General features: G+C 37.6%; 1 protein-coding gene across 1 annotated transcript in view; it reads right to left on the bottom strand.

The window, feature by feature from the left end:
- The window catches only part of LOC145528617 (uncharacterized), a 32372-nt gene extending 7116 nt beyond the window's left edge, over positions 1-25256 (bottom strand). The window contains exons 1-5 of the mRNA XM_081547274.1: positions 25092-25256; positions 23813-23882; positions 21438-21622; positions 10057-10140; positions 193-271 (exon numbers count right to left, since the gene is read on the bottom strand). Of these exons, the coding sequence (XP_081403400.1) occupies positions 193-271; positions 10057-10140; positions 21438-21622; positions 23813-23882; positions 25092-25256 (583 nt within the window). The remainder of the gene's footprint in view (positions 1-192; positions 272-10056; positions 10141-21437; positions 21623-23812; positions 23883-25091) is intronic.
- Between the last annotated feature and the right edge of the window lie 221 nt (positions 25257-25477).

Below are 25477 nucleotides of genomic sequence, written 5' to 3'. Positions count from 1 at the left end.
GGGCACAGCCCAGACTCAGGGCCAGATGAATGATGTGACGGAAACTCAGAGGAGCCAGTCACAGCGTGAGAAGGACGGTGTGAGGCAGACTGGGGAGCACCAGGGGGCTTGACGAGTCTGAATGAGACAGGCTGCAAGTCAGATCAGACAAAGGGTGCAGGCGACACACACAGCCTTCATGCTGAGACTCACCCATGCAGGAAGCAGCCTGGAGCAGCAACTTGGTGAAAGAGGCCAGAGATCCCCTGAGGACGCAGAGACCCCATCTCTCCTTGAACCATGAGAACAGAGACGTGTTTAGACACCAACTCAGAGAAGAGATAGGAGGATGGGGTACCTCCAAATGACTGGAAATTTTATCTAAAGGAGATTACATTGTCTTAAAAGCTCTTCCAACTGTGCTGTTAAGTTGAGATCACTTATGCTGTTAGATTGTTCTCCATTGTTGGACCCTTTCCCCTCCATCAAGCAGAGGAAGAAAGGACTCATGAGAAAAATCAAATAAATTAGTTCAAAAATAAAATAAGTGTATGAACCTCCACGTGTGTTTGTGCTTAGTCTCTCGGTTGTGTCTGTCTCTTTGCAACCCTGTGGACTGCAGCCCACCAGGCTCCTCTGCCCGTGGAGATTGTCCAGGCAAGAATACTGGAGTGCGTTGCCATGCCCTCCTCCAGGGGATCTTCTCAACCCAGGGATCGAATCCAGGTCTCCCGCATTCCTGGCAGATTCTTTACTATCTGAGCCACCAGGAAAGCCCACATGAACTTGCATAGTATTTTGCAAGAAACTGGGTGATACTGTTACACATGTTTATGTGATATGCAAATGTGCATTTCAAAGATCTCAATGCTTTGTGAACCAAGGGTTGACCTACTCAAGGCACACTTGGAGGAAACCAATAATCTAATTAGAAATATTAAGTACCTATGTGAACAAAACAATAAATAGAAACTTTACCAGATAACATAAAACACTATTTAATCAAATGAAAAGTGGAGATGTATGTTACATACAAATATTCAATATTATGAAGATATATTTTTCTAAGAGTGTCTATAGTTTAAATATAATACAAATCAAAATTGCAGTACAATATTTAATAGCACATGTCATGTTGATGCTTAAGAACATGTACAAAAATAGTCAAGAAAGTTTAGCAAACAAGAGCATAAATGGAACCTTACTTTATTAGATTGCCAACCATACTGCAAACTTATAATAAAACTGTGGTACTGGAAAAGCAATAGATATATCAATGGAATATATCAATATCAATATAATATATATATATCAATATAATATATATATCAATGGAAGAGAAAAATATTTAAAAAAAAGCCCATATGCATTTGATCATTTATTTATGATGCAGTTTACATTTTATATTCACCTGCTTCCCTAGTGGCTCAGACAGTAAATAATCTACCTGCAATACAAATGACCCTGGTTTGATCCCTGGGTTGGGAAGATTCCCTAGAGAAAGAAATGGCAACCCACTCCAGTATTCTTGCCTAGAAAATTCCATGGACAGAGGAGCCTGGAGAACTACAGTCCATGGGGTTGCAAAGAGTCACACAAAACTGAGTGACTAACACTTCTGCATACATTTTATATTAATAGGAAAAAGAAAACTGTTTAATTTTTGAATTGAATAATTAATTAGAGCCTTAAGAAAAAACAAAATTCAAAGTAAACCTCTACTTTACAGCAGAAAAAAAAAATCATTATAGGTGTACCAGAGAAGTACATACATTTGAAACCACAAAATATTAAAAATATTAAAATAAAGTTCTGAGCTACATGTACATGTACACGAAATGTACTTGTTTGGAAGAATTTAATATATTAAACTAATACATTATATTAAGAGAACATATGAACATATAAAGAGTTACCACACATCATTAAGATAATACACCTCTTTGATAAGATTCATCAAGTAGAATTGAAATACCTTATTTTCTGTTTGTCTTTAAATATAAAGTATCTAAATAGATTCTATCTTCAAAAGATTAAAGCAATCAGGATAACACCTATGTGAGACTCTCCTTTCTCTTTTCACAGACTCCTTATTTCCACCTTCTCCCCCGCCACCAAGAAATATCCCCTTTCTACCGTTTGCTTTGCATCCTTTCGAGTGCTACTTTGGCATGTTTATGTACGGTCTAGTTTGCATGTAAGCATGCATGCATTACGTGTTGACTTCTGTCTTTTTTCTTCCCTTGACATGTCTTGGAGATCTTTCCGCACTAGGCATTTTTAAGGGGTGTCTAGAATCCTATGGCACAGACACATCACAACTTTGTTGCTGTTGTTGTTTAGTTGCTAAGTAGTGTCTGACTTGTGTGACCCTATGGACTGTAGCCCACCAGGTTCCTCTGTCCATGACATTTCCCAGGCAAGAATACTGGAGTGGGCGGCCATTTCCTCCTCCAGGGGATCTTTTCAATCCAGGGATTGAACACACGGCTCCTGCATTGGCAAGAGGATTCTTCACCACCGAACCACTAAGGGAGCCCACCTCAAAACTTGAATAATCACTTACCAACTTCATGAACATTGAGACTATTTGTTGTGCTTTACTATTACTAACAAATCTACTTTGAAAATACTCATGAACAATGTTTCTCTGGCCATGGTAGTAGTTTTTTACAACACATTTCTAGAAGTAAGGTTGCTGGGTCCCTTTCCATTTGAGAGTACAAAACCTCTTGTCAATTCCTTTCAACAGTAAAGGAGTATGTATCCTTGCCAAACTCTACTTATTAATATCTTGGTAATTATTGTCAAAATGGGAAACAAAAACTGATGTTTCTTTATTTGCTTTTGTCTGGTGACTTGTTTCCTAAACATATTGTTTTATAAATTATGTTATTTTACTGTTTCATTCATTTATTGTCTTTTTCCTGATAATTCACTCATCATGATTTGCTCATTCTCCTATGGAATTTCTTACTGATTTGTAAGAATGCTTCATATACTAGAATATTAATATATTGTCTCAAAGCATTACAAATATTTTCTCACAATGAATTTTCAAAGACAAGTAGGAGTTTATGTTAGGAGTTATGACCAACCTAGACAGCATATTAAAAAGCAAAGACATTACTTTGGCAACAAAAGTCTGTCTAGTCAAGGCTATGGTTTTTCCAGTAGTCATGTATGGAGGTGAGAGTTGGACTATAAACAAAGCTGAACACTGAAGAACTGATGCTTTTGAACTGTGTTGTTGGAGAAGACTCTTGAGAGTCCCTTGGATTGCAAGGAGATCCAACCAGTCCATCCTAAAGGAAATCAGTCCTAAATATTCATTGGAAGGACTGATGCTGAAGCTGGATCTCCAATACTTTGGCCACCTGATGGGAAGAACTGACTCATTTGAAAAGACCCTGATGCTGGGAAAGATTGAAGGCAGGAGGAGAAGGGGACAACAGAGGATGAGATGGTTGGATGGCATCACCGATTCAATGGACATGAGTTTGAGTAAACTCCAGGAGTTGGTGATGGACAGGGAAGCCTGGTGTGCAGCAATCCATGGGTCGCAAAGAGTCGGACACGACTGAGTGACTGAACTGAACTGACTGAGGAGTTTATTAAGGGATGAAGTGAGCATATTTAGGCATGAAGAAATATTGATTATTTATTTGAATCAAAGGGTTATATAATACACTTAATTTGTATCAATTCAGGCCAAACGTTTTATGTATAGAGACAGTCTTATCAAAATATAAATACAAGAGAGTTCCTTTAGCCATCTTGTACTAGCCAAGTCTTACAAGGTAGAAGAGCATGGCATATGGCTGCCTACACTACACTGTCCACACTATGAAAGGTCTAAACAATTAGACCTACTCAAAAATAATAACTATCATCTGTCTGCCATGTTCTGTATAATTTCTTTCAAGTTGTATATGTGTGTTTTGAGAGAGGGAGGTTTTGTTGAACTGAAAGTGGGAAGGGAAGATGGGAAGGTGGTTAAAACAAGATGTGTGTGGGCATACTGCTGACATCTGGAGGGTGTCTGGCATCGCCCATGTTTCCACACATGTCTTAGCCCTCAAAGATGACATATTTGAGACCTGTAAGGCCAGTTTGTTCTCTTATATGATATTAAACGACCTGCTCAAACTCAAGAACTGGTAAAGAGGAAGCTTCTTTCCTTCCCACTCCCTCTTTTCTACCTCATATGCCTATAAAGGTAACTGCTTATCCAATAGGATATTAAAAAAAAATTAGGTGATCAGATTACTGAATTGATAACCATAGTGATCATATAAGCATAAAAAGGTGACACAGATCCTTTTGTTAACCCATTCAAAAGACGCTTTATTTTTTCAGTTCAGTCACTCAGTCGTGTCCAACTCTTTGCACCCCCATGGACTGCAGCATGCCAGGCTTCCCTGTCCATAACCAATTCCCAGAGCTTGCTCAAACTCATGTCCATTGAGTCGGTGATGCCATCCAACCATCTCATCCTCTGCCATCCCCTTCTCCTCCTGCCTTCAATCTTTCCTAGCATCAGGGTCATTTCCAATGAGACAGTTCTTCCCATCAGGTGGCCAAAGTATTGGAGATCCAGCTTCAGCATCAGTCCTTCCAATGAATATTCAAGGCTGATTTCCTTTAGGATTGACTGGTTTGATCTCCTTGCAGTCCAAAGGACTCTCAAGAGTCTTCTCCAACACCACACTTCAAAAGCATCAATTCTTTCTTTTTTTTTAACTTTTTTTTTTTTAATCATCCACTATGAGTTAGACAAGTAGTAAAGAGAGGTGGGAGAAGTAAAGAAATTTGTCTGCCTTTCCTTCAAGAAGTTGACTTATAGGGACAGGGGCTCTGTCCTTGGCTTAGTCCTGAGTTTGGTTCCAGCTCAGAATATGGCATTTAGCAGGAGGGCTTTAAATATGTGTTTGGTCAGTGGGACTCAGATTTAGGATTTAATGGTCCAGTAACAAAAAGAAAAACAAAAATAAGTAATAAGTGACACACAATTGATTGTCAATATTCTAATTTAGCAACTAAGTTTATTTAAGAACTATTAATCAAATAGCAATAGTAAATATATCTGGACCCAACAGTGGAGCACCTAAATAACTAAAGCAAATATTAACAGAACCAAAAGGAGTCACATTCTTGTATTTCTGCTCTACAGAGTAGGAGAATTCAATACAATATTACTATAGTAATAGTAGGGGATTACAATACCCCACTTTCAACTTTGGATAGATCATCCAGACAGAAAATTAATAAACAAACAGAGTGCTGGAATAATACTATAGACCAAATGTACCTAATAGATACATGCAACTCATTACATCCTAATAGACACATACAACACATTACATCCAATAGCACCAGAATACACATTCTTCTCAAAATCACACAGAACATCATCCAGGATAGGTCATATTTGGGAACACAAAACAAGCACTAACAAATTTTAAATGATTGAAATAAAATTTAGGATCTATCTTGACCAAAATAGTAAGAAACTAAAAATCAAAACCAGAAGGAAAACTGCTGCTGCTGCTGCTAAGTCTCTTCAGTCGTGTCTGATTCTGTGCGACCCCCACAAACGGCAGCCCACCAGGCTCCCCCATCGCTGGGATTCTCCAGGCAAGAACACTGGAGTGGGTTGCCATTTCCTTCTCCAATGTATGAAAGTGAAAAGTGAAAGTGAAGTTGCTCAGTCGTGTCCAACTCTTAGCGACCCCATGGACTGCAGCCTACCAGGCTTCTCTGTCCATGGGATTTTCCAGGCGAGAGTACTGGAGTGGGGTGCCATTGCCTTTGCATGTAAATTAATCTACACACTTCTTAACAGCCGATGAAGAAATCAAAAGAAAAATCAGAAAGTATCTTGACACACATAAAAATGGAAAACACATGAAAACTTATGTGGTAGAGCAGAACTGTATTTAGGGGAAAGTTTATAGAAATAAATACTTACATTAACAAAAAGACAATTTTCATATAAACAATCTACCTTTACACCTCAAGAAATTAAATAGAGAAATAACTAAGTCCAACATTAGCAACAGGAAAGGTATAAAAAGATAAGAACACTAATAAAGAAATGAAAACAAGAAAGACAATAGAAAAAAATCAAGGAAACTAGTTTTTTTGAAAGGTAAAGAAAATTGACTAACCTTTAGCTAGGCTAACGAAGAAAAAATAGAGAATGCTCAAATAAAATTATAAATAAAATAAGAGAGAATACAACTGACCACAGAAATACAAAACATCAAAAGAGGTTATTATGAACAATGATATACCAAACATTGGACAACTTAGAAGAAATTAATAAATTCCTGTATTACACAACCTTCCAAGATTGAATCAAGAAGAAACAGAATATCTGACTAGATCAATAAAGACCAAGGAGGGGGAGAAAGTAATTAAAATCCTCCCAAGAAAGGATAGTCCAGAATCAGACGGTTTCCCTGGTGAATCCTATTCTAAAGAAGAATTAGCATCAATCCTCCTCAAATGCTAACAAAAAAATTGAAGAGACTGGAACACTTTTGAACTCTTTTTATGAGGCCAGCATCACCCTGACAGCAAAGACAGGTAAGCACAATATATTAAAAAAAAAAAAAAAAAACTACAGGCCGAAAATCCCTAATGAATATAAATGAAAAATATTCTGAACAAAATTTTAGCAAATCAAATTCAACAGCACTTTAGAAGGATCATATGCCATGGTTAAATGAGAATGATCCCTGGGACACCAGTTTGGCTCAATATATGCAAATCAATAAAGGTGATATACCACATTAATAGAATGAAGAATAAAAATCACATGATATTCTCAACAGATGTAGGAAGAAACATTTGACAAAATTCAACACTCTTCTATGATAAAAGCTTTTAAAAATTGTGAACAGGAAAGTTATACATGAATATATAAAGGCTATATATGACAAACCCATGATGAACAAAATCAATGGTGGAAAGCTGAAAGCTTTTCCTCTAAAATTAAGAATAAGATATGGGTGCTTGCTCTTACCATTCCTATTCAACATAGTACTAGAAATTCAAGTCAGAACACTTAGGCAAGAAAAAAAAGTAAACTCATCCAAATCAGAAAGGAAGAAATAAAATTGTTTCTATTTGTGGATGTTATGATATTATAGATGTAGCAACCCTAAAGCTTTCACCAAAAGCTTTTAGAACTAATAAATGATTTCAGTAGTTGAAAGATACAAAATCAGCAGTCAAAAATCAGTTGCACTACTCTACATTAACAATAAAATATCTGAAAAAGAAATAAAATAACACAATTTATAATCATATCAAAAGTGATAAAATACTTAGGAATAAACTTAACTAAGGAGGTGAAAGACCTGTACATGGAAAACTATGACACTGATGAAAGAAGTTAAAGAAGAAACAAAGGAAAAGATATTTCTCACTCATGTATTGGAAGAATATTGTTAAACTGGCTGTACTACTCAAAGCCATCTATAGACTGAATAACGTCTCTATCAAAATTCCAATGACATTTTTCACAGAAATAGAAAAAACAATCCTAAGATTCATATGGAACCACAGAAGACCCTGAATACTCAAAATATTTTCGAGAAAAAAAGAGCAAAGTTGGAGGCATCCCTCCCCCTAATTTCAAATATGCCAGAAAACAATAGTAATCAAAAGAATGGTAGTGGCATAAAACACACACATGGAGTATAATAGGTAGCACAGAAATAAACTCACAAATAGAGGGTCAATTAATATTTGTAAAGGGAGCCAAAAATACTCAAAGGGGAAAAGACAGTCTTTTCAAGAAGTGATGCTGAAAAAACTAGATACTTACCTGCCAGAGAATGAAATTGGATCCCTACCTTATATCACTTTAAAAAAATAATTTGAAATGGATTAAAGACTATAATATACTATCTGAAACTGTAAAAACCCTAAAAGAAAATATAGAGACACTCCTTGACACTGATGCTGGCAATGAGTTTTTAGATAATGCCAAAAGCACAGGCAACAGAGGCAAAAACATACAAGTGGAACTACATCAGACTGACAAGTTTCTGTACAGCGAAATAAACAACAGAGTGAACAAGCAGCCTACTGAATGGCAAAAAAAAAAAAAAAAAAAAAAAAATCTGCATATCAGATATCAGATAAGAGGTTAATATCCCAAATATGTAAGGAACTCATACAACTCAATAGCAAAAAAAAATTCTAAAAATTTAAAAAATTGAGAAGAGGACTTGGGCAGACATTTTTCTAAAGAATGCAGGCAAACAGACAAGAGACACATGAAAATACAGTGAAAATTACTAATCATCATGGAAATGTGAATGAAAGCCACAATAATATTCCTCCTCACACCTGTTAGAATGGTTAAGTGTGGGTGAGGATATGCAGAAAAAGGGAACTTGGTACACTGTTGATGGGAAAGTAAACTGGTCCATCCACTTGGAAAATATATGGAGTTTTCTCACACAATTAGAAACAGAACTATCCTATGATCCAGTCACCCCAATTCTGAGTTTATATCTGAAGGAAATTAAATTTCCATCTCAAAGAGATAGCTGTGGATTTATGTTCACTGCAGCATGTTTCACAATAGCCAAGGCATAAAATTATGGGGCTTCCCTGTAGCTCAGTTGGTAAAGAATCTGCCTGCAGTGCAGGAGACCTGGGTACGTTTCCTGGGTCGGGAAGATCCCCTGGAGAAGGAAATGGCAATTCACTCCAGTATTCTTGCCTGGAGAATCCCATGGAGGGAGGATCCTGGCAGGCTACAGTCCATGGGGTGGCAAGAGTCAGACACAACTTAGCAACTAAACCATCACCACCACCAAGACATAAGATTAATCTAAGCGTTCATCAACAGAAAAATGGATAAAGAAAATGGGATATAATTTGGGCATAAAAATGAAATCCTGTCACTTAAAATGAACTGAATGGACCTTGAGAGCTTTATGATAAATAAAATAAGTGAGACAGAGAAACACAAATTCTGTACACTCTTTCTCATATATGGGATCTAAAATGAAAGGTGAAATTCATAAAAACAGAGTGGAGTACTAGTTGCCAGAGGCTGCAAGGGGTGGGTGGTAGGGAGATGTTGATCAAAGTGAAACATCCAATTGTAAGATAAGTAATACTGGGGATCAAATGTACTGCATGGCAACTGTAGTTATCAATATTATATTACTGGCTGGGAAGTTACTAAGAGAGTAAATCTTATGTGCTCTTATAATGCACACACAAAATTTTAATTATGTGAAAAAATGGATGTGCTGGGTTTCCCTGGTGGCTGAGCAGTAAAGAATCCACCTGCAACGCAGGAAACTTGGGTTCAATCCCTGGGTCAGGAAGATCCCCTGGAGAAGGAAATGGAAACCCACTCCAGTATTCTTGCCTGGGAAATCCCATGACAGAGGAGGCTGGTGGGCTGTGATTAAACAGCAACAACAATAATGGATGTGTTAACTAACCTTATTGTGGTAATCATTTTGCAAGATACATATCAAATCACCACACTGTATACCTTAAACTTACACAAAGTTACATGGCCATTTTTTTCTCAATGTGAGTGGAAAGAAAGATAAAGTACAAGTTCAAAAAATTAAAAAAAAAACAACTTGTTCATACAAGCAGGCTAAAAAAAAAAATCACATGGTCATATCAATAGAAGCAGAAAAAACACTGGACAAAATCGAATCCATTTGTGATTTTTAAAAAATCTGAACTAGGAATGGAGAGGAATTTTCTCACCTTCATAAAGGATATTTGCAAAAAAAATCCCTGCAAATATTCCATGTTCACTTTATTGCACTTTGCAGACATTGCATCTTCTACAAATTGAAGAGTTGTGACAACCAGTGTCAAGGAAATGTATCAACACCATTTTCCCAACAACATTTGCTCACTCTGTGTCTCTAGGTCATATTTTGGCAATTTGTGAAACATCTTATACTTTTTCATTAGTATCATATTATTTGCTGTTATCTGTAGTCAGTCATCTTTGATGTTGCAATTTTAATTGACCTGGGCTGCCACAAATCATGCCCTTATATATGACCGGAAACTTACTAGATAAATGTTGTCTGTGTTCTGACTGCTCCACCAACTGGCTGTTCCTCCATCTTTTTCTCTACCGTTGGGCCTCCTTCTAACCTGAGACACAACAATATTAAAATCAGGCCAATTAATAACCTTATAATGGTATTTAAGTGTTCAAGTGAAAGGAACAGTCACATGTCTCTCATTTTATATCAAATGTCTGACTCTTTGCAACCCAATGGGTTGTAGACTTCCAGGCTCCTCTGTCTGTGGAATTCTCTGGGCAAGAATACTGGAGTGGGTAGCTGTTCCCTTCTCCAGGGGATCGTCTCAACCCAGGGATCAAACCCAGGTCTCCCACACAGCAGGCAGATTCTTTTCTGTCTGAGCCATCAGGGAAGTCCAGAAATGATTGAACTTAGTTAGGAAGGCATATAGAAAGCTGAGATAAGCAGAAAGGAAATTAAAATTACCTACTCCAGTGAATACATGAATGATAAGAAAGCAAACAGCCTTATTGCTGATATGGATAAAGTTTTAGCTGTCTGGAGAGAATATCAAACCAGCCACAACAGTCTCTTCAGCCAAAGCACAATCCATAGCAAGTCCCTAACTCTCTTCAATTCTATGAATACTAAGAGAGGTGAAGAAGCTGCAGAAGAAAAGTTTGAAGCTAGCAGAGGCTGATTCATTAGGTTTAAGGAAGAAGCTATCTTCATAATGTAAAAAAACAAGGTTAAGTAGCAATTGCTGATATAAAAGTTGCTACAAGTTATCCAGAAGATCTAGCTAAGAAAATGAAAGAAGGTGGCTACACTAAACAACCGATTTTCAATGCAGCCAAAATATCCTTCTACAGGAAGAAGATGTCATCTAGGACTTCCATAGCTAGAGAGGAGAAATCAGTGCTGAATTCAAAGCTTCAAATTATCGTGGTAATCATTTTGCAAGATACAGTCATATCAAATCATCACACCATATACCTTGAACTTTCACAAAGTTACATGTCAATTTTTTCTCAATGACACTGGAAATAAAGATAAAGCGCAGGGGCAAATTCCAAAAAACTTTTTTTAAAAAAGCTATTAGTCATACAAGCAGACTAAGAAAGAAAAAAATCACATGATCATGTCAATAGAAGCAGAAAAAGCATTGGACAAATATCTGCAGTTTTTTTTGCTGACTCTCCTATTAGGAACTACTGCAGCTGGTGACTAAGTTGAGGCCAATGCTCATTTACCATTCTAAAAATTCTAGGGCCCCTTAAGTATCATGTTAAATCTGTCTGCCTGTGCTCTATAAATGGAACAATAAAGCCTGGATGACAGCGCATTTGTTCACAACATGGTTTACTGAATATTTTAAGCCCATTATTGAGATATACTGCTTAGGGAAGAAAAAAAAAAAAAAGATTCCTCTCAAAGTATTTCTGCTCACGGACAATGCACTTGCTTCCCCAAGAGCTCTGATGGAGATGTACAAAGAGATTAATATTGTTTTCATGCCTGCTATCACAACATCCATTCTGCAGCCTATGGAATCAAGGAGTCATTTTAACTTTAAAGTCTTATTATTTAAGAAATATATATGAGGCTCTAGCTGCCTTAGATCCTCTGATGGATCTGAGAAAATTCGATTTAAAACATTCTGGATAGGATTCACCATTCTAGTTGCCATTAAAAACTTTTGTCATGCATGGGAAGAGGTCAAAATATCAACATACACAGGGGTATGGAATAAGTTGATGCCCATTTTCATGGATAACTTTGATGTGTTCAGAACTTCAGTGCATATGTGATAGAAATCACAAGAGAACCAGAATTAGAGGTGAAGTCTGAAGATGTGACTCAATTGCAATTTGATGATAAAATTTGAATAGATAAATTGCTCCTTATGGATGAACAAGGGAAATGATCTCTTGCAATAGAGTCTACTCCTGGTGAAGGCGCTACGAAGATTATTGAAATGACAACAAAGAATTTAGAGTATTACATAACCTTAGTTGATAAAGCAGCAGCAGAGTTTGAAAGGATTGACTCCAATCTTGATGGAAATTCTACTGTAGGTACTGTAGGTAAAACAGCACTGCATGTTACAGAGAAATCTTTCATGAAAGGAAGAGTTGATAAATGCAGCAGAATTTATGGTGTCTCATTTTAAAAACTGCCACAGCCACCTCAACTATGATGTCCTTCAGTAGGTGAATGGATATATAAACTGTGATACATCCAGAGAGTGGAACATTATCCAGCACTAAAAAGAAATGACCTATTAAATTATGAAAAGACACAGAAGAACTTTCAATGCATATTACTAGATGAAAGAAGCCAATTTGAAAAGACTACCTACTGTATGACTCCAACTATGATACAATAAAAAAAAATCAGTGGTCACTAGAGGTGACCATGCGGGGCTCGCCTGGTGGTTCAGTGGTAAAGAGTCTCCCTGCCAATGCAGGAGACGTGGGTTTGATCCTTGGGTAAGGAGGATCCTCTGGAGAAGGAAATGATAACCCACTCCAGTATTCTTGCCTGGGAAATCCCATGGACAGAGGAGCCTGATGGGATGCAATCCATAGGGCTGCAAAAGAGTCGAACACGACTTAGTGACTAAACAAGAACAAGGCATGGCCCTGGGGCAGAAAGGTGAATTGGCAGAGCACAGAGGATTTGAGTGCAGTGAAAGTACTTCATATGATGCTATAACAGTAAGTGTCATTATAGATTAGTCTAAATCCAACAACTGTACATCACCTTGGGTGAATGAACTCAAAGATAGATGACAAACTTTTGGCGATTATGATGTGTCGATATACAGTAATCCCCGGGGAAAAAAATACCATTCTGGTGAGTAATGTTGATAACGGGGGAAGCCATGCATGTATGAGCACAGGGGTATAAATCTCTGTTCCTTCTTTTCAACCTTCCTAAAACTGTTCCAAAATTTGTCTTTAATTTTTTAAAACTATGATCTACTAGTATCATTATTTTGAAACCTCCTCCAGAATTTGAGCAGATACGGCAAGCTTGTCCCCACTCCTAGCCAGTGGCTGATTCTGCTTCTCTTCTTGCCTAAGTTCCTTCTACCATGTAAAGATTTTGCCAGTACTTCTTTGGATACCAGGCCAGCTCTGCCCATCTCTGCCCACCACCACCCTCAAAGGTGTTCAGACTACTGGACCTGACATCTGAATCTGAAGGATTGAAGGACCAAATTATATAGCTTTTCTTTCTACATTACTAAATATAAATGACACTCTTGGTTAGTCTTCATGGACACAGGACCTGTGGAAGACATCTGGAATGATTAACCAAGTTATACATGAGAGTGTATGCCTTATGATTCAACAAAAGGTGCATTTGTATTATGTGTTTTTTTAATGTGCTATGCTTAATAATTAATGTGGGGGTTTTTGACATATGATAATTGGATTAGAACATCAAATATATGACTGAGTTCATGGTGGCACTTGAAATGTCAATGGTCACTTTTGGAGACTGCTAGTGAAAATGTCTTTATTCTGAAAACTAGTTTTTAATGAAATGTTTAATAAAGAGTGTTTAATAAGGTGTGACCCAAATTTCCATTTATTTTGTGCCTAATAAGCTTAGACCTATCCTGAAAAAATGAAGGTAAACTAGACAGCACTGACAAAGTCAAATCAGCTCATCCATCTCACAAGTTGTGCAATGATGGGACATGTGACAAGAACTGTACTGGTAGCAACAGGAGTGTCCTAAGGTCACGATGGACAGATAGAGCCGCGTCCCTTGTCTGGTTGATTTCTCCTTGGCAGCCATGGAGGCAGACCTTAGAAAAGAAAACTGGAGCGGCATAATGAACCAGAAAATGCAACAGGCGTGGGCTCATCTCTAAACCAGATTCATCCAGAGAAAGTTCTAAGCAGTGAGATTTGCAAACTTTCAAGGTGTTCACTCTCCGATGATAAGGGTTTTAGAACAGGCAAAGTGCTAGAAACTTCAGGCATAGAGAACCAGTTTGATGTGGTTAAAAATACGTCATTTCAGGAACTTCATCTCTAATATCTTTAGTATATAATATCTGAAACCCAGAGCATTAAAATTATAATGCCAGTTGGTAGAAAAGTTAATAATAAAAATATAAGAAAATGATAATAATACAGATGTGAAACCAACAATGAAATCATAAACAGCAACAATGACTTTCAGATTATGAGTGTGCTTCCTCTAAGCCAGGCTCTGTCCTACATACCTTATTAAATTCTGATAAACACCAGTGATTATCCCTGTTTCACTTGCGAGGTAACCAGTGACCACAGATAAGTTTAGTAGCTTTCTTATAAGCAACAGACATGGGATTTGAACCCAGCTGTGTCTGGCTCAAATCCTGTGTTAACAAACTCTGGAACCCACACCTTCTGTCAATTACAACCTCAGGAAGAAGTTGCGAATTATGAGAGAAAAAACAAAAACAAAAAAACAAAACTTGGTATTTTATTTCCAATGATAAAAATTCATTTCTTCAAGGAAAAGGGCCAGCACTTAATCAGTATTTGCCACATGCTATCAAGCTCATTTTCAAAATGGTAATATCTACTTGACAACCAGGGATAAAAGTGATCTTTGAAAACGAGGCCATAATCCAGTTAAAATAAAAATGTCTGATACAAGGTAAGCTTTAATTTAATTTAAGTCTTGGTAAACAGCTTGCCTAAAAGTGACTTTTGCAAGTCACGTACAGTTTTTCAATCTGTCATTTTGTATTGACCTTCACAGGCCTGAAATATATTGCACTGGACTTGTGAAGCTTATGAGAATGATATTAAAGTTGGTAATATTTTTAAAATCTTATTTTATATCCACTCTCACTTTTACTTCACTGTGTACAATTCTTGGGAGGAATGATTTTATAGTGTTCTTAGATATTTACCAGTTTTCTTGTTAATTAGAATTTATGGAAGCTGATTCAATAAATCACTGTAAAGGTAGAATGTTTATTCAAGTAAAATGCAGTGAATCACATATCCAAAAGAATAGTCCCCACAATATTTCAATGCTAGGTAGTAGGTTTTGTTTTAAGGTTTTAAGAAAGTGTGTTTAAGGCCTAGCACTCAGCTTATCAAAATTTGCATATGCAAGTAGGATTTGGAATAACTTACTTTAATTAAATCTTATCTTGTTGACTATAACTCTTCTATAATATAATCTATTTCTCCTATTTTAATTTTCACTTTTCAGTAATCTCATAATAGAAATTAATCTTCTTTAAGGTGTGGTACCTTTTGCTTTGTCAGCCAACGCGGAGCTCAATTCAGCATCATACATTCATATTTCATACATATTTCACTTTATAGTCAGCAATCCTCCACTAATTTGGGGAATAATCAATTGCTGATAATCAATAACATGCTACATAAAAAAATAACATATAAACGATATAAATATTAAAATGAAGTTAAGAAAACACTAGGACATGTGGTATGCACAATTAGAATCTTCTAGAAAGGTGGAAAATTATACACTATAGTACTGTAGTGTTTCTAAGTAAAATTTTTAAAAAACTACAAAGTGCTTTATAATCACAAATAAAATAATAAAACTCTTTTTTGGGTGCCATGTCTTTAAATTTCATTTTGATAGACTATGTTAATTACCTAATCATTGATTTGTATTTTATAAAAATGACCCCAAATTGACTTTTTGATAAAGATACTTATAAAAGTAGAAAGGAAAAGATTTTCTATCCTAGAATTCTAGTCCAAGAAGATTACTAGTTAACAGGGTGGCTAAAACAAGAATACTTTTAGACTGCAAAGCCTCCCTCCTTTTTATACTTAGTCATAGGGGGATGGGTGCCACATATATAAGAGATTAAAGCAAGAAAAAGAAAGAAAAGAGATACAGCGATAGAAGACCCAACACAGCAGACTGGCAGAGCATAGTTCTGAAGGGAGAGTCCAGAAGGACAGCAGTGCCCAGATGATGAGGGTTGCTGGTCTAGAAGGAGGTAGAAGTTTCCAGAATGAAAGTCTTAAAAAAGTAACTGAAGTATATGAATGTCTTAAGAGGAGACTGCCAGAGAATTTAGTGATGACTTAGCGGCGACTACCTAGAAAGGAAGTAAAAGAACAAAAAAATTAAAACCAAAGGAATTATTAACTCTATGAAAAACAGAAAATGTGTAAGAAAAGGTTTGTTTATTCCCTACCACAGTGCTCAGCAGAATTCATTGGTAATATTACACACTGAATATTAATAAAAAATACAATATAACAGTATTAAGAATATTAAAGACATAAGTATAGTTGGGAGCTGGAGTGGTAAAGAGAGACAAATCTTCTTCTTCTTTTGTGGAAAGTCCATTGATAATGCCCCAAATTCAAATAACTTTAAGAAGGCAGAGAAGAGGAAGAAGTAGTTGTTAAGACATAGCAATACCAGCATCTTGCTTACAGATAGCAAAGTGAATTCTGAAGAAATAAAATAGAAATGTTGGAGGCAGCTGCAATTATGAAAAGGGAAATAAAGAATAGAACCAGGAATGGTCATTCATTACATTTTGGAGTCAAATATTTGAAACTACTGCAGGTGTAACTATACTACATATTGTCTGCCTTGTGTATAAATGCATTTTACTTAGGAGAGCAAGGCAGAAAGTCCAAAGTCTAGTCTGTGGAGAATCATCAAATTTCAAGACCTTCAGAATTTTTAATAAGCTATGTTATCATTCTATCAACAGAATACATGTCCTGTACCAAATGACATAACATCTACTTGCAATTAATATAGACTATGTATCTAACTCAGTACACATTTTTAGGTCTCACGTGCATTTTAGCAGTCATTTAGCCCTGAAAATGCAAAAACACGTGAGCCAGGCTCTTCGAACTTGATTTTACTGGCACAGTGGGATCACAATTTTCTGAATGAAATATATAAAAACAAACACCTCGAGGTTTCACGAGTAGAAAACCATCCATACCACAAGGTTGATTTTAATGAAAAAGTCTCAGTATTATAAAGCTCATAATTTTATTACAGTTGATGTACATTCCAAATGATGTACAATAAACTTTCAACTTCCTTCTTTTATGCATTTAACACAAAAACTAGACTGGAACTGGTTCATCAGGTACTCATCAGATGGGGATTTAGAGATGAATAATGTAACCAAGGTGTCGGTCTCATGATTCTGCTCACTCATTAAGTATGATATTCTGAAATTCTCAGAAAAATGCTAAAATCCCCTTATTTATGTTTTTATGTTCCTCAGCCAAACAGTGTTCTCAAATTAAGATCACTAGATTGGTTTCTTTAATTAAAGGTTAAAAACCTCTTTCAATTTAGGTGCAGTCGATTAGAGACAGACTATGAGGAAAATGCATGGCTCCATATCTACGAAAAGACTTTCCCCAAGTACTGTAATACATCTTACTTGGAACCTGGAACTCCTTTTCCTCTGGGAATAATACCAGAATGAGAGCAGCTAATACATTGAGTGTGTTTGGTGTTCATGGGAACCTATGGCTTATGTATTTTCTATTGGCAATAATCACATGTGTATATTTGGACATGCAAATATATTCAAATCATGCTTTGTGTCAAAAAAATTAATAGTGTAGTCAATTGGAGTAGTTTCAGTTTTTCTTTTCTTACTTATTTCTAAAGGCACATAGAGCACTAAAAATACAGATGTGTGCCCAGAGGTTCCAGGCAGCTTATGTTTCAGCATGAAATTCAATATTTGATGGTATATTATTTTCTCATTCCCATCAACATTTTTTGCATGAACTGCATTATGCATAGCCTAGGATTTGGGGAGGAGGCGTACAAATTAAATCTCATTGCTGTGAACAATTTGCTTCCAGGTAAAATGCCAAAAAAAAAAAAAAAGGACTTTTGCAGTAAAGTCATTTCAATGTAAATCTATTAAAATCTATTGTAATAAAGAGCTTTGAAAAACTAAACTTTTTTAAAACATTATTTTGAACCAAATACAATATTTCAAAATAAACAAATATGGACAAGCTCTGTCTTGGACATATTACTGCATATGTATGACTTTCTTATTTCAAAAGAATGGGACCTTTTTTGTAAGTGCTCTTTTCTAAAATGTGAGAGAACAGTGTCCGTTCCAAAGTAGATTTTGCACCATCTCTGCATTCTCAAAATTATTAACTTGGTGAATCAGTGCATCCCTTCACAGATATTGTGAGGAAGACTGGTCCCACTCCCTGTCCAAAGTTTCACACAAGATTAATTAGTAATTTTTTTATTTTTTAGATGAAATCAATAAACCCAATGCTCAATTGTCTTATGTAAGATGTATGATATAAACAATTATAACAAAAAAAAAAGTGGTATATTTCATTACAGTTTACACAAAGGAGTTTGGTCCATAGTTTCACCACACACATGATATGCATTTTGTAACTGAACAGTTCTCCTCTCCAAAACCACCATAATAATTTTTTAAATGTATAATTAGAGCACCTGCCTCAAATCCTTTGAAAGGTTTTTAGTTCCTTTCTTGGGAGAGGTGATTCTGGTTGTTTCTTTTTTAATCAAAGCTACTTTGCTAAATTGCTTTCCAACCAGACCTCAGAATATTAGCTAAGGCTGGCCCTGGCCTTGTTGCAATTTGAATATTAACAGTCATAGTTTTACAGCCACTCCGTGTTGAGTAATGCACTGCAACTCCCACAATTCAGCCGTCCTTCCTTCCCTTCCCTGGCTGGCCCTGGCCCTTGGAATGTTTGTGGGGTGTCACCGTGAATGTGCTCGGAGCAGAGTTATATGGCATCATTTGGAGAAACATTGCGTTAATAACCAGAGTTCAAGGGCAAAGGATATAAACGGAGCAAATTACAAGTCTGAACAGATATATAGCTTTTGCTAAAAGGGACGTGGGCTGCTACTTTATTTACTGGGCACTGGTTCACTTGTGGAAGGTGCCGGAATGCACGAAGGCATTTTTAAATGATCGCATCACAGTTTAAGTAAACAACACAAATTTTCAGGCTTGAAAGAATGGCAGTGCAAAAATCACCGGGTCTGAGTTTCCTAATGAGAGAATACGACTTGCTATAAAGTACCTCAAGTTTCCGAGGTAATTTCACAGATGATAATATCGTTTTATGTGCCACCATGAAGGTACGGTGGAAGAAGCCTGCTGGAAACCTAAATTCAGTAGATCATTTTAAATTGCAACCTGACTCAATTTTGCCCAAGATTTCTTGCTGCGATTATTTTAACCAGGGGTCACCACCTTAGTTCAAAATTAACACCATGAAGGAGTGATTTGTAAAAACACTCTTTTATTTTTATATGTGGGGGCTTCAGGGCTACCCGAAATAATGAAATAAAAATGAAACCAATAATGAAATAAAAAGGGAACCAAAGAATTCAGAAGAAGGGAAGCAGAAAGAATTTTTTTTTAAAAGACAACTTTGTTAATAATCAAAAAAGAAATAATTTTCACTTTCTAATTACCAAATATTTTAATTAATATTCTGAATAATACTGAGTATACTGTAAAATATGTGGCCTAATATTTTCCTATTGGTAGGATGAAAGGATACTTTTTTTTTTTTAGCAAAATAGCTTGGAAACTATTATGAAACTATCAAAATGTCCATAAAGCATGGCTTATTTACTCCATTAAAATTTATTTGAAATAAATAAATTCAAACATGAAAATTTTGCCTTAAGATGTCCCTTATTGTAGTATTTACTTTACTGAAATCTAGAAGCAACCTGACTATCCAACAATGGGGAAATGGTTAAGGAAATTAACTACATATGCTCCATAAAATATACTATTATTAAAACTGATAAATAGGGCTATTCTCTACTACCAGTAATTTAAAAAAAAACAAACTATTTTGACATTATACAAAACAACCCCACAGGATTCAAATGTACTCTTTTATAAAAGTATTTAAGCATCCAGAAAAATATTTTTTTTTAAATGCATGGATTTATGTGTGTACTTGTTTCTTTTCTTTTTCGGTATATACTATCAGTGTTAGCCTGATGGGATTATTAGGTTTCCTTTATTTTTTTTTTCTGTTTTCTAAACTTAGAGCTTTAAAATATAGCATTTAAAAGAGAAATGAATGCAAGTTCTTTCTCCCCTGATCACTTTTCAACCACAGTGAGATAAAGTACATCTTTGTGACATGGTTCAGTCTCACTTACTGCTATTTTAAACGTGGATTTCATTTTGTTAGTGGTGTAGTGGGGGGGCAGAGGGGGTTGGTGACTGCTCTAAAGCACAACTAGAACATTTCCCTCACACACACACACAAACGCGCACACACACACACAAACGCACACACACACACATATAGGCATATATATATATATATATATGTATGTATAAAGCCACTATATTCTCTAAACTCTTTTGCTCTCAGAGGTGACTGCATCAGCGTTCAGCCAGGACTGCCTTATTCCTGGACAAGAGATGTATTGCCTTCAGCTCGCCGCTTGTACAGGACGAAATGCTCACGGTGAACCGACCTGGCCTTCAGTTGCCAAAGAGCCCTGATGATACGATAGCTCTCTACCAGTCCCATCTCCATGATGCTTCACGATGTATTTTTTCCTGTTAACCAGTCTGTCTGCTTCAACCCTCGCTCTCAACCTAATGAGTTTTTAAAAGGACACTTCTTAAACCGAATTGCCTAAAACCACTCGCTGTCATCTTTTTGCAAGGATAAACAAAACATATTCAAATTGCTCGTGACTTTTACACACGTAAGAGCCAGACAAATTATGAAAATTTTACACATTCTAATCTGCAGATATCTCTAGAACACATCTTTCTCTCTCATTTTATTCTTTTTGAAATTAAGTTGTATTAAACATTTAATATCCAATTGTCTTATCCTGCACAGGCCATCTAAAGTGCATCCCCCTCCACAATTTCTTTACACGTATTTTCAATGATTTTGCTATTTCCTGAGATGAAAGGATGCAACTGTTCGGGTCTGATTTCATACCGCTTCTCAGATCCTGATAGAGCATCATTCACAGACACGACAAACGGGAGTTAGAAGCTCTTTGGGAAGTGGAGGCTTAGGGGGTTGTTCGGATGGCAAAGTGATTTGTCAAACGTCAGTCCAAAATTCTGCGAGGTTCTTGGCCCTCCACTTTCCCAGAGCGCGTTTTGCTTTCTCCCACAGAGATGGAATAGAAACTCATCCTCAAAATCTAAACGTTCCCAGCCGGGTCCTTTTGTGCCTGCGTCTGGCTCTCCCGGCTCGGGGCTTGTGCGTTTTTACCTTCCGCGCGCCCCGCCGCTCGGACCTGGGCCGGGAGACAGGCCATCCATCACCCACCCCCTCCCGCCCGGCTCGCCGCCGCGGCCAGTCCCACCACACCTGCGGGACCGCCCGCCCCATCCCTCCTCTACCCTCCGCTCGCCTCCTGGGCTGGCGGTGCCCGTGGGAAGCCCCGCTTTCTCCGAGGCCAGGACTGGACAGGTGCGCTCAGGTGACCGGGCGGTGTGCGCTCGGGGCCCGCCGCTGGCGACCAGGAGTCCGCAGGATCGCGGGGCGATTCGTTTTCGCAGACACCTGCTTTGGATCGTGTGTGTGGACCCACGGGCCCTCACTGCGGTTTTAGTCTCGCCAAACCGGAAGAATCCTGATGCTTACCTTTGGGAAGGAAGAGTCAGTGACAACACATGCAAGTGATAAAGGTCTTTGCCTCTGGTCTGTTTGTGATAGTATGAACCAGGGATGGAGTTCACCAGCCGAGTCTGAATGTCCTCTTGCACACTTCAGACAATGCCTCACCAAGATCTAACTGGACAATATTAACGTTGCACTAATAGCTAGTCTCCATACGGTGCCCAAACCTAAGCCATATCTTAAGAGTCATGAGAACAGATTGCAACAGTGGAGAGAAAGAGCTGAACCTCAAATCACAGGAAGTCTTCTTTTTCCAAATAGGCAAAATAATTGTATCGCAAGCCCCTTTCTTTTGGAATTCTGAGTTCCTAGGCTGCTCTGTGGAGGCAGCTACAATTAGTCCTGCTAATGTGGTACAGATTTTGTAACTGGACTCCGTAACTCTTTCTGGTATAAAGGATCCAAAACTTCTACTTTATCATGTAATTTGAGAACAATTGAGGACAAGCAGAATCGGACACCCTCCCCTCAGCAGTGTCTCTATAGTTGTCAATTACAACCAGGCAAGGCTTTGGAACAGAACAGACTCTGCTGCTGGTGACATCAGCGGGTCAAGGTTTCTCAAAGAAAGCATATCTTTTAAAAACAAAAAAAGCAACCACAGCAGCAAGCATCACCCCAATCCTCTACCCCTGTCTTGCTTCTGAACCATAAATCATGAAATAGAGAGTGAGCAGTGACTCCAGCCTTCCTGCCTTTAGCAACTGGAACTGATAATGCCAAAAAGGAAGAGAAACAAACATTTGCGCTATATCGCTGTTGGGGGAGGGTGCCTGTGGGAAGTTCCAGGTTCACCATTTGTTAGAGACCTCCCGGGCTAGGAAGGGTCTCTCTTCAAAGTTAGTGGTTCTCAAACCCGCCTTCACAAGAGACTCACCTTGGAGTTTTTAAGAAAATACAGGTGCTTCCAGGGTCTTCTAGTTTATAGTCTATGGGAACTTGAATTTGTATCCTAGTGTTGTGTGAGAATTGTCTAAATTTTAATTATGTTGAATTGGTTCAAAATAAAAAGATGCAAGCTTTCAGTTACAAGATAAATAAATACTAGTGATGTAGCATATGCATGATGACGCTTATATAGTTAAAGCTGCCCTATGATGGATATGAAAGTTTAGAGAATAAATCTCGAATTCTCATTACAAGGAAAAAAAATATTTTTTTGTATCTATGTGAGATGATGGATGCTCACTAAACTTACCATGGTAATCATTTCATGATGTATATTAGTGAAATCATTATGCTATGTACTTTAAACCTGTACAGTGATGTACGTCAATTTTATCTTAATAAAACTGGGGGGAAAAAGAAAATACCAGTGCCCAAAGCAACGTTCTGATTCTCGTGGTCTTGGGTGTGGTCTGGATAGAAGTACGCTGGAAAACCTTTCCTGTCATTGGAATGCGCAGCCCTCCAGCTGCACATTCCAATTTTGTTCTGTTTTATGGGATATATGAATGGGAGTCATGGGAGTATTGTTCTCTTCTGTTTTGTGGGATGCAAGTGTCCCCTCTCCTTCACCCTTTACTCTTCCCTCCAAACACAGCACAAAACCCACAGTGGATAAACAAAGTCTCTTTTCTTTGTGAATTAGAAAAGAATAGTGAAATACAGTTGACTTATAATATTGTGTTAATTTCAGATACACACATATATTCTTTCTTTACATTCTCTTCCTTTATAGGTTATTACAAGTTATTGAGTATAGTGTTTCCTTATCCTTCGCTCGCTCCTATTCACGTTCTGGTCTATTCATTCTAGATACTAAAAATATATCATTATGTTGTGAGTGTTTACTCACTAAGTCATGTCTGACTCCTTGAGACTCCGTGGACTGCAGCATGCCAATCTTCGCTGTCCTTCCCCATCTCCCAGAGTTTGCTCAAATTCATTTCCACTGAGTCGGTGATGCTGTGTAACTATTTCACCCTCTGCCACCCTCTTCTCCTTTTGCCTTCAATATATCATTACTCATTTTCATACCTGATATTAATGGAAGTTGTTTTTGCTATTGATAGTTTCATGTTTTCATTATTATTTAAAGTATTGACTGGAGTGGGGGGATTCTTACTGAGGGATTCTGAACTCTTTTTTCTTAGAAAGTTCCACCTTGAGCTTGTGGCTTTTTATTCATCGACTTCAGGCCCACTTTAAGCTTCCCCAAGTCACACTCCAATGTCTGGATCCACATTTTGTATGATCAGAGCATCCTTCCTGTTCACCAAAGTGGAACTGGAGTTTCTCTTTCCCTGGATTTTCTGTGCACTCTGTGGCCAGCAGTGCCGCAATGCTGGATTATGTTGTACACTTTTCCTTGAGAGATAGATGATCTGTTCTTTGATTAGACACTGACCTTTTACGGGTGTTGATCATTGATCTTGATCTGGGCTGGAGAGAAAGCTCTTGACTCTGAAAAGTTCCTCTACTGCCAACACCAGAGGGAAATTCAATTTCTGCATTCACATACCCACGGCAGTGGGATTTCTCTTCAATTAGGATTTCTCTCGTTATTATTTTACTTTTATTAAGCAAGCTGCAGCCTCCGTTTCCCAGCTCTGGCTTTTAGTTACAGTAATCAATTTTTCAGTGTAACTGGCTGTAATTGTTGGCTTGGATATTGAGCTTTCATGGGCTTAGACATAGGGTGTTCCCATGAAGGGTCTTCTCCATACCTCGTAGACAGATGGGTAATAATACCATACATTAATACCTCCACATTGGTTTATGTGTGTTTGACCACAGTGCAAGCATAATTATTTTTGCCCAGTAAAAGCTATTAGAGATCTATTTGGTAGGTTTTACGATCAATAGCTCCTGTGATATTTGTGTTGCAGCCACAGAATAATCAATTGAAGGTCATATAAAGTAAATTACCATCCTCCTATAATGATTCTTTTTTCTAGATGAGAATTGGGTTTCATTATTTCATCAGGAGCCTCTCTCTATGCATGCTCTGTCTGTTTGAGAAAGAGAGAGATAAAAGTTGTGAGCGTGTTTTGAACACAATATTAATATCCATTACTCGAATTTATGTTATCGGATTATTGAATTAGTGGATTCACACTGGAATTCCTTCCAAACCCTTTCTTATGGACTCAGTGCCACAGTTAATAATAGGCGGGAGCACACAGATGTCTTTTGATACACGGTGGAGTGAGTCACTTGGCAAAAGTCAATCTTTGTAGCTGTCTCTTTAAAGCAAATTTAGAGTTGGTTAAGTGTGTTCTATTGACAGGGGGCCTGAATTTCTCTCTTCAAACCCTTTTGGAGACTGACTGGTCAACTAACCAGGGGATGGAGGCCAGAAGGCTGAATATACTGGTTCACCGTCCACTGGTACCTCAAGGTACACCTGAGATCAAAGTGAAGTGGGGCAAGGGCGCTGTACCTGCTTTCCCGGTGGGGGCGGGAGGTGGGGGTCTCCCTCTGCTGAGATGCCTAAGCTGGATTTCCGACTCACGTTGTGAGCCAGAGTGATGGCCCTGCCTCTAGGAAAGATTGCAATTTGCCGACCTGAGGCGTACGATCCCCCAGCTGTCTTAAAGGGACCCATTTTCGGAGTTCAGTCTTTCTTTTTGTGGGTGCAATCAGTGTGCACTGAAAAACTGCAGCCACAGTTGGGTAACTGCAGCCTCAACAGGCCACCAGGGGCCTCTTTGCTCCAAATTTTGTACCTGCAACTAATTGCACTTACAGAAAATGGGAGTGTGGCAGGAGATTTTTTAAAAATTTGGGCCAGTAAATTCTCCATGGAGGGACTAGGCGAGGAGAGAG

Source organism: Giraffa tippelskirchi, chromosome 12 (genome assembly GCF_054371585.1).
Source record: "Giraffa tippelskirchi isolate mGirTip1 chromosome 12, T2T-mGirTip1v1.2.pri, whole genome shotgun sequence".
Lineage (NCBI taxonomy): Eukaryota > Metazoa > Chordata > Mammalia > Artiodactyla > Giraffidae > Giraffa > Giraffa tippelskirchi.
The sequence above is the reverse complement of the archived record's forward strand: the minus strand, read 5'-3'. Positions and strand labels throughout refer to the sequence as shown.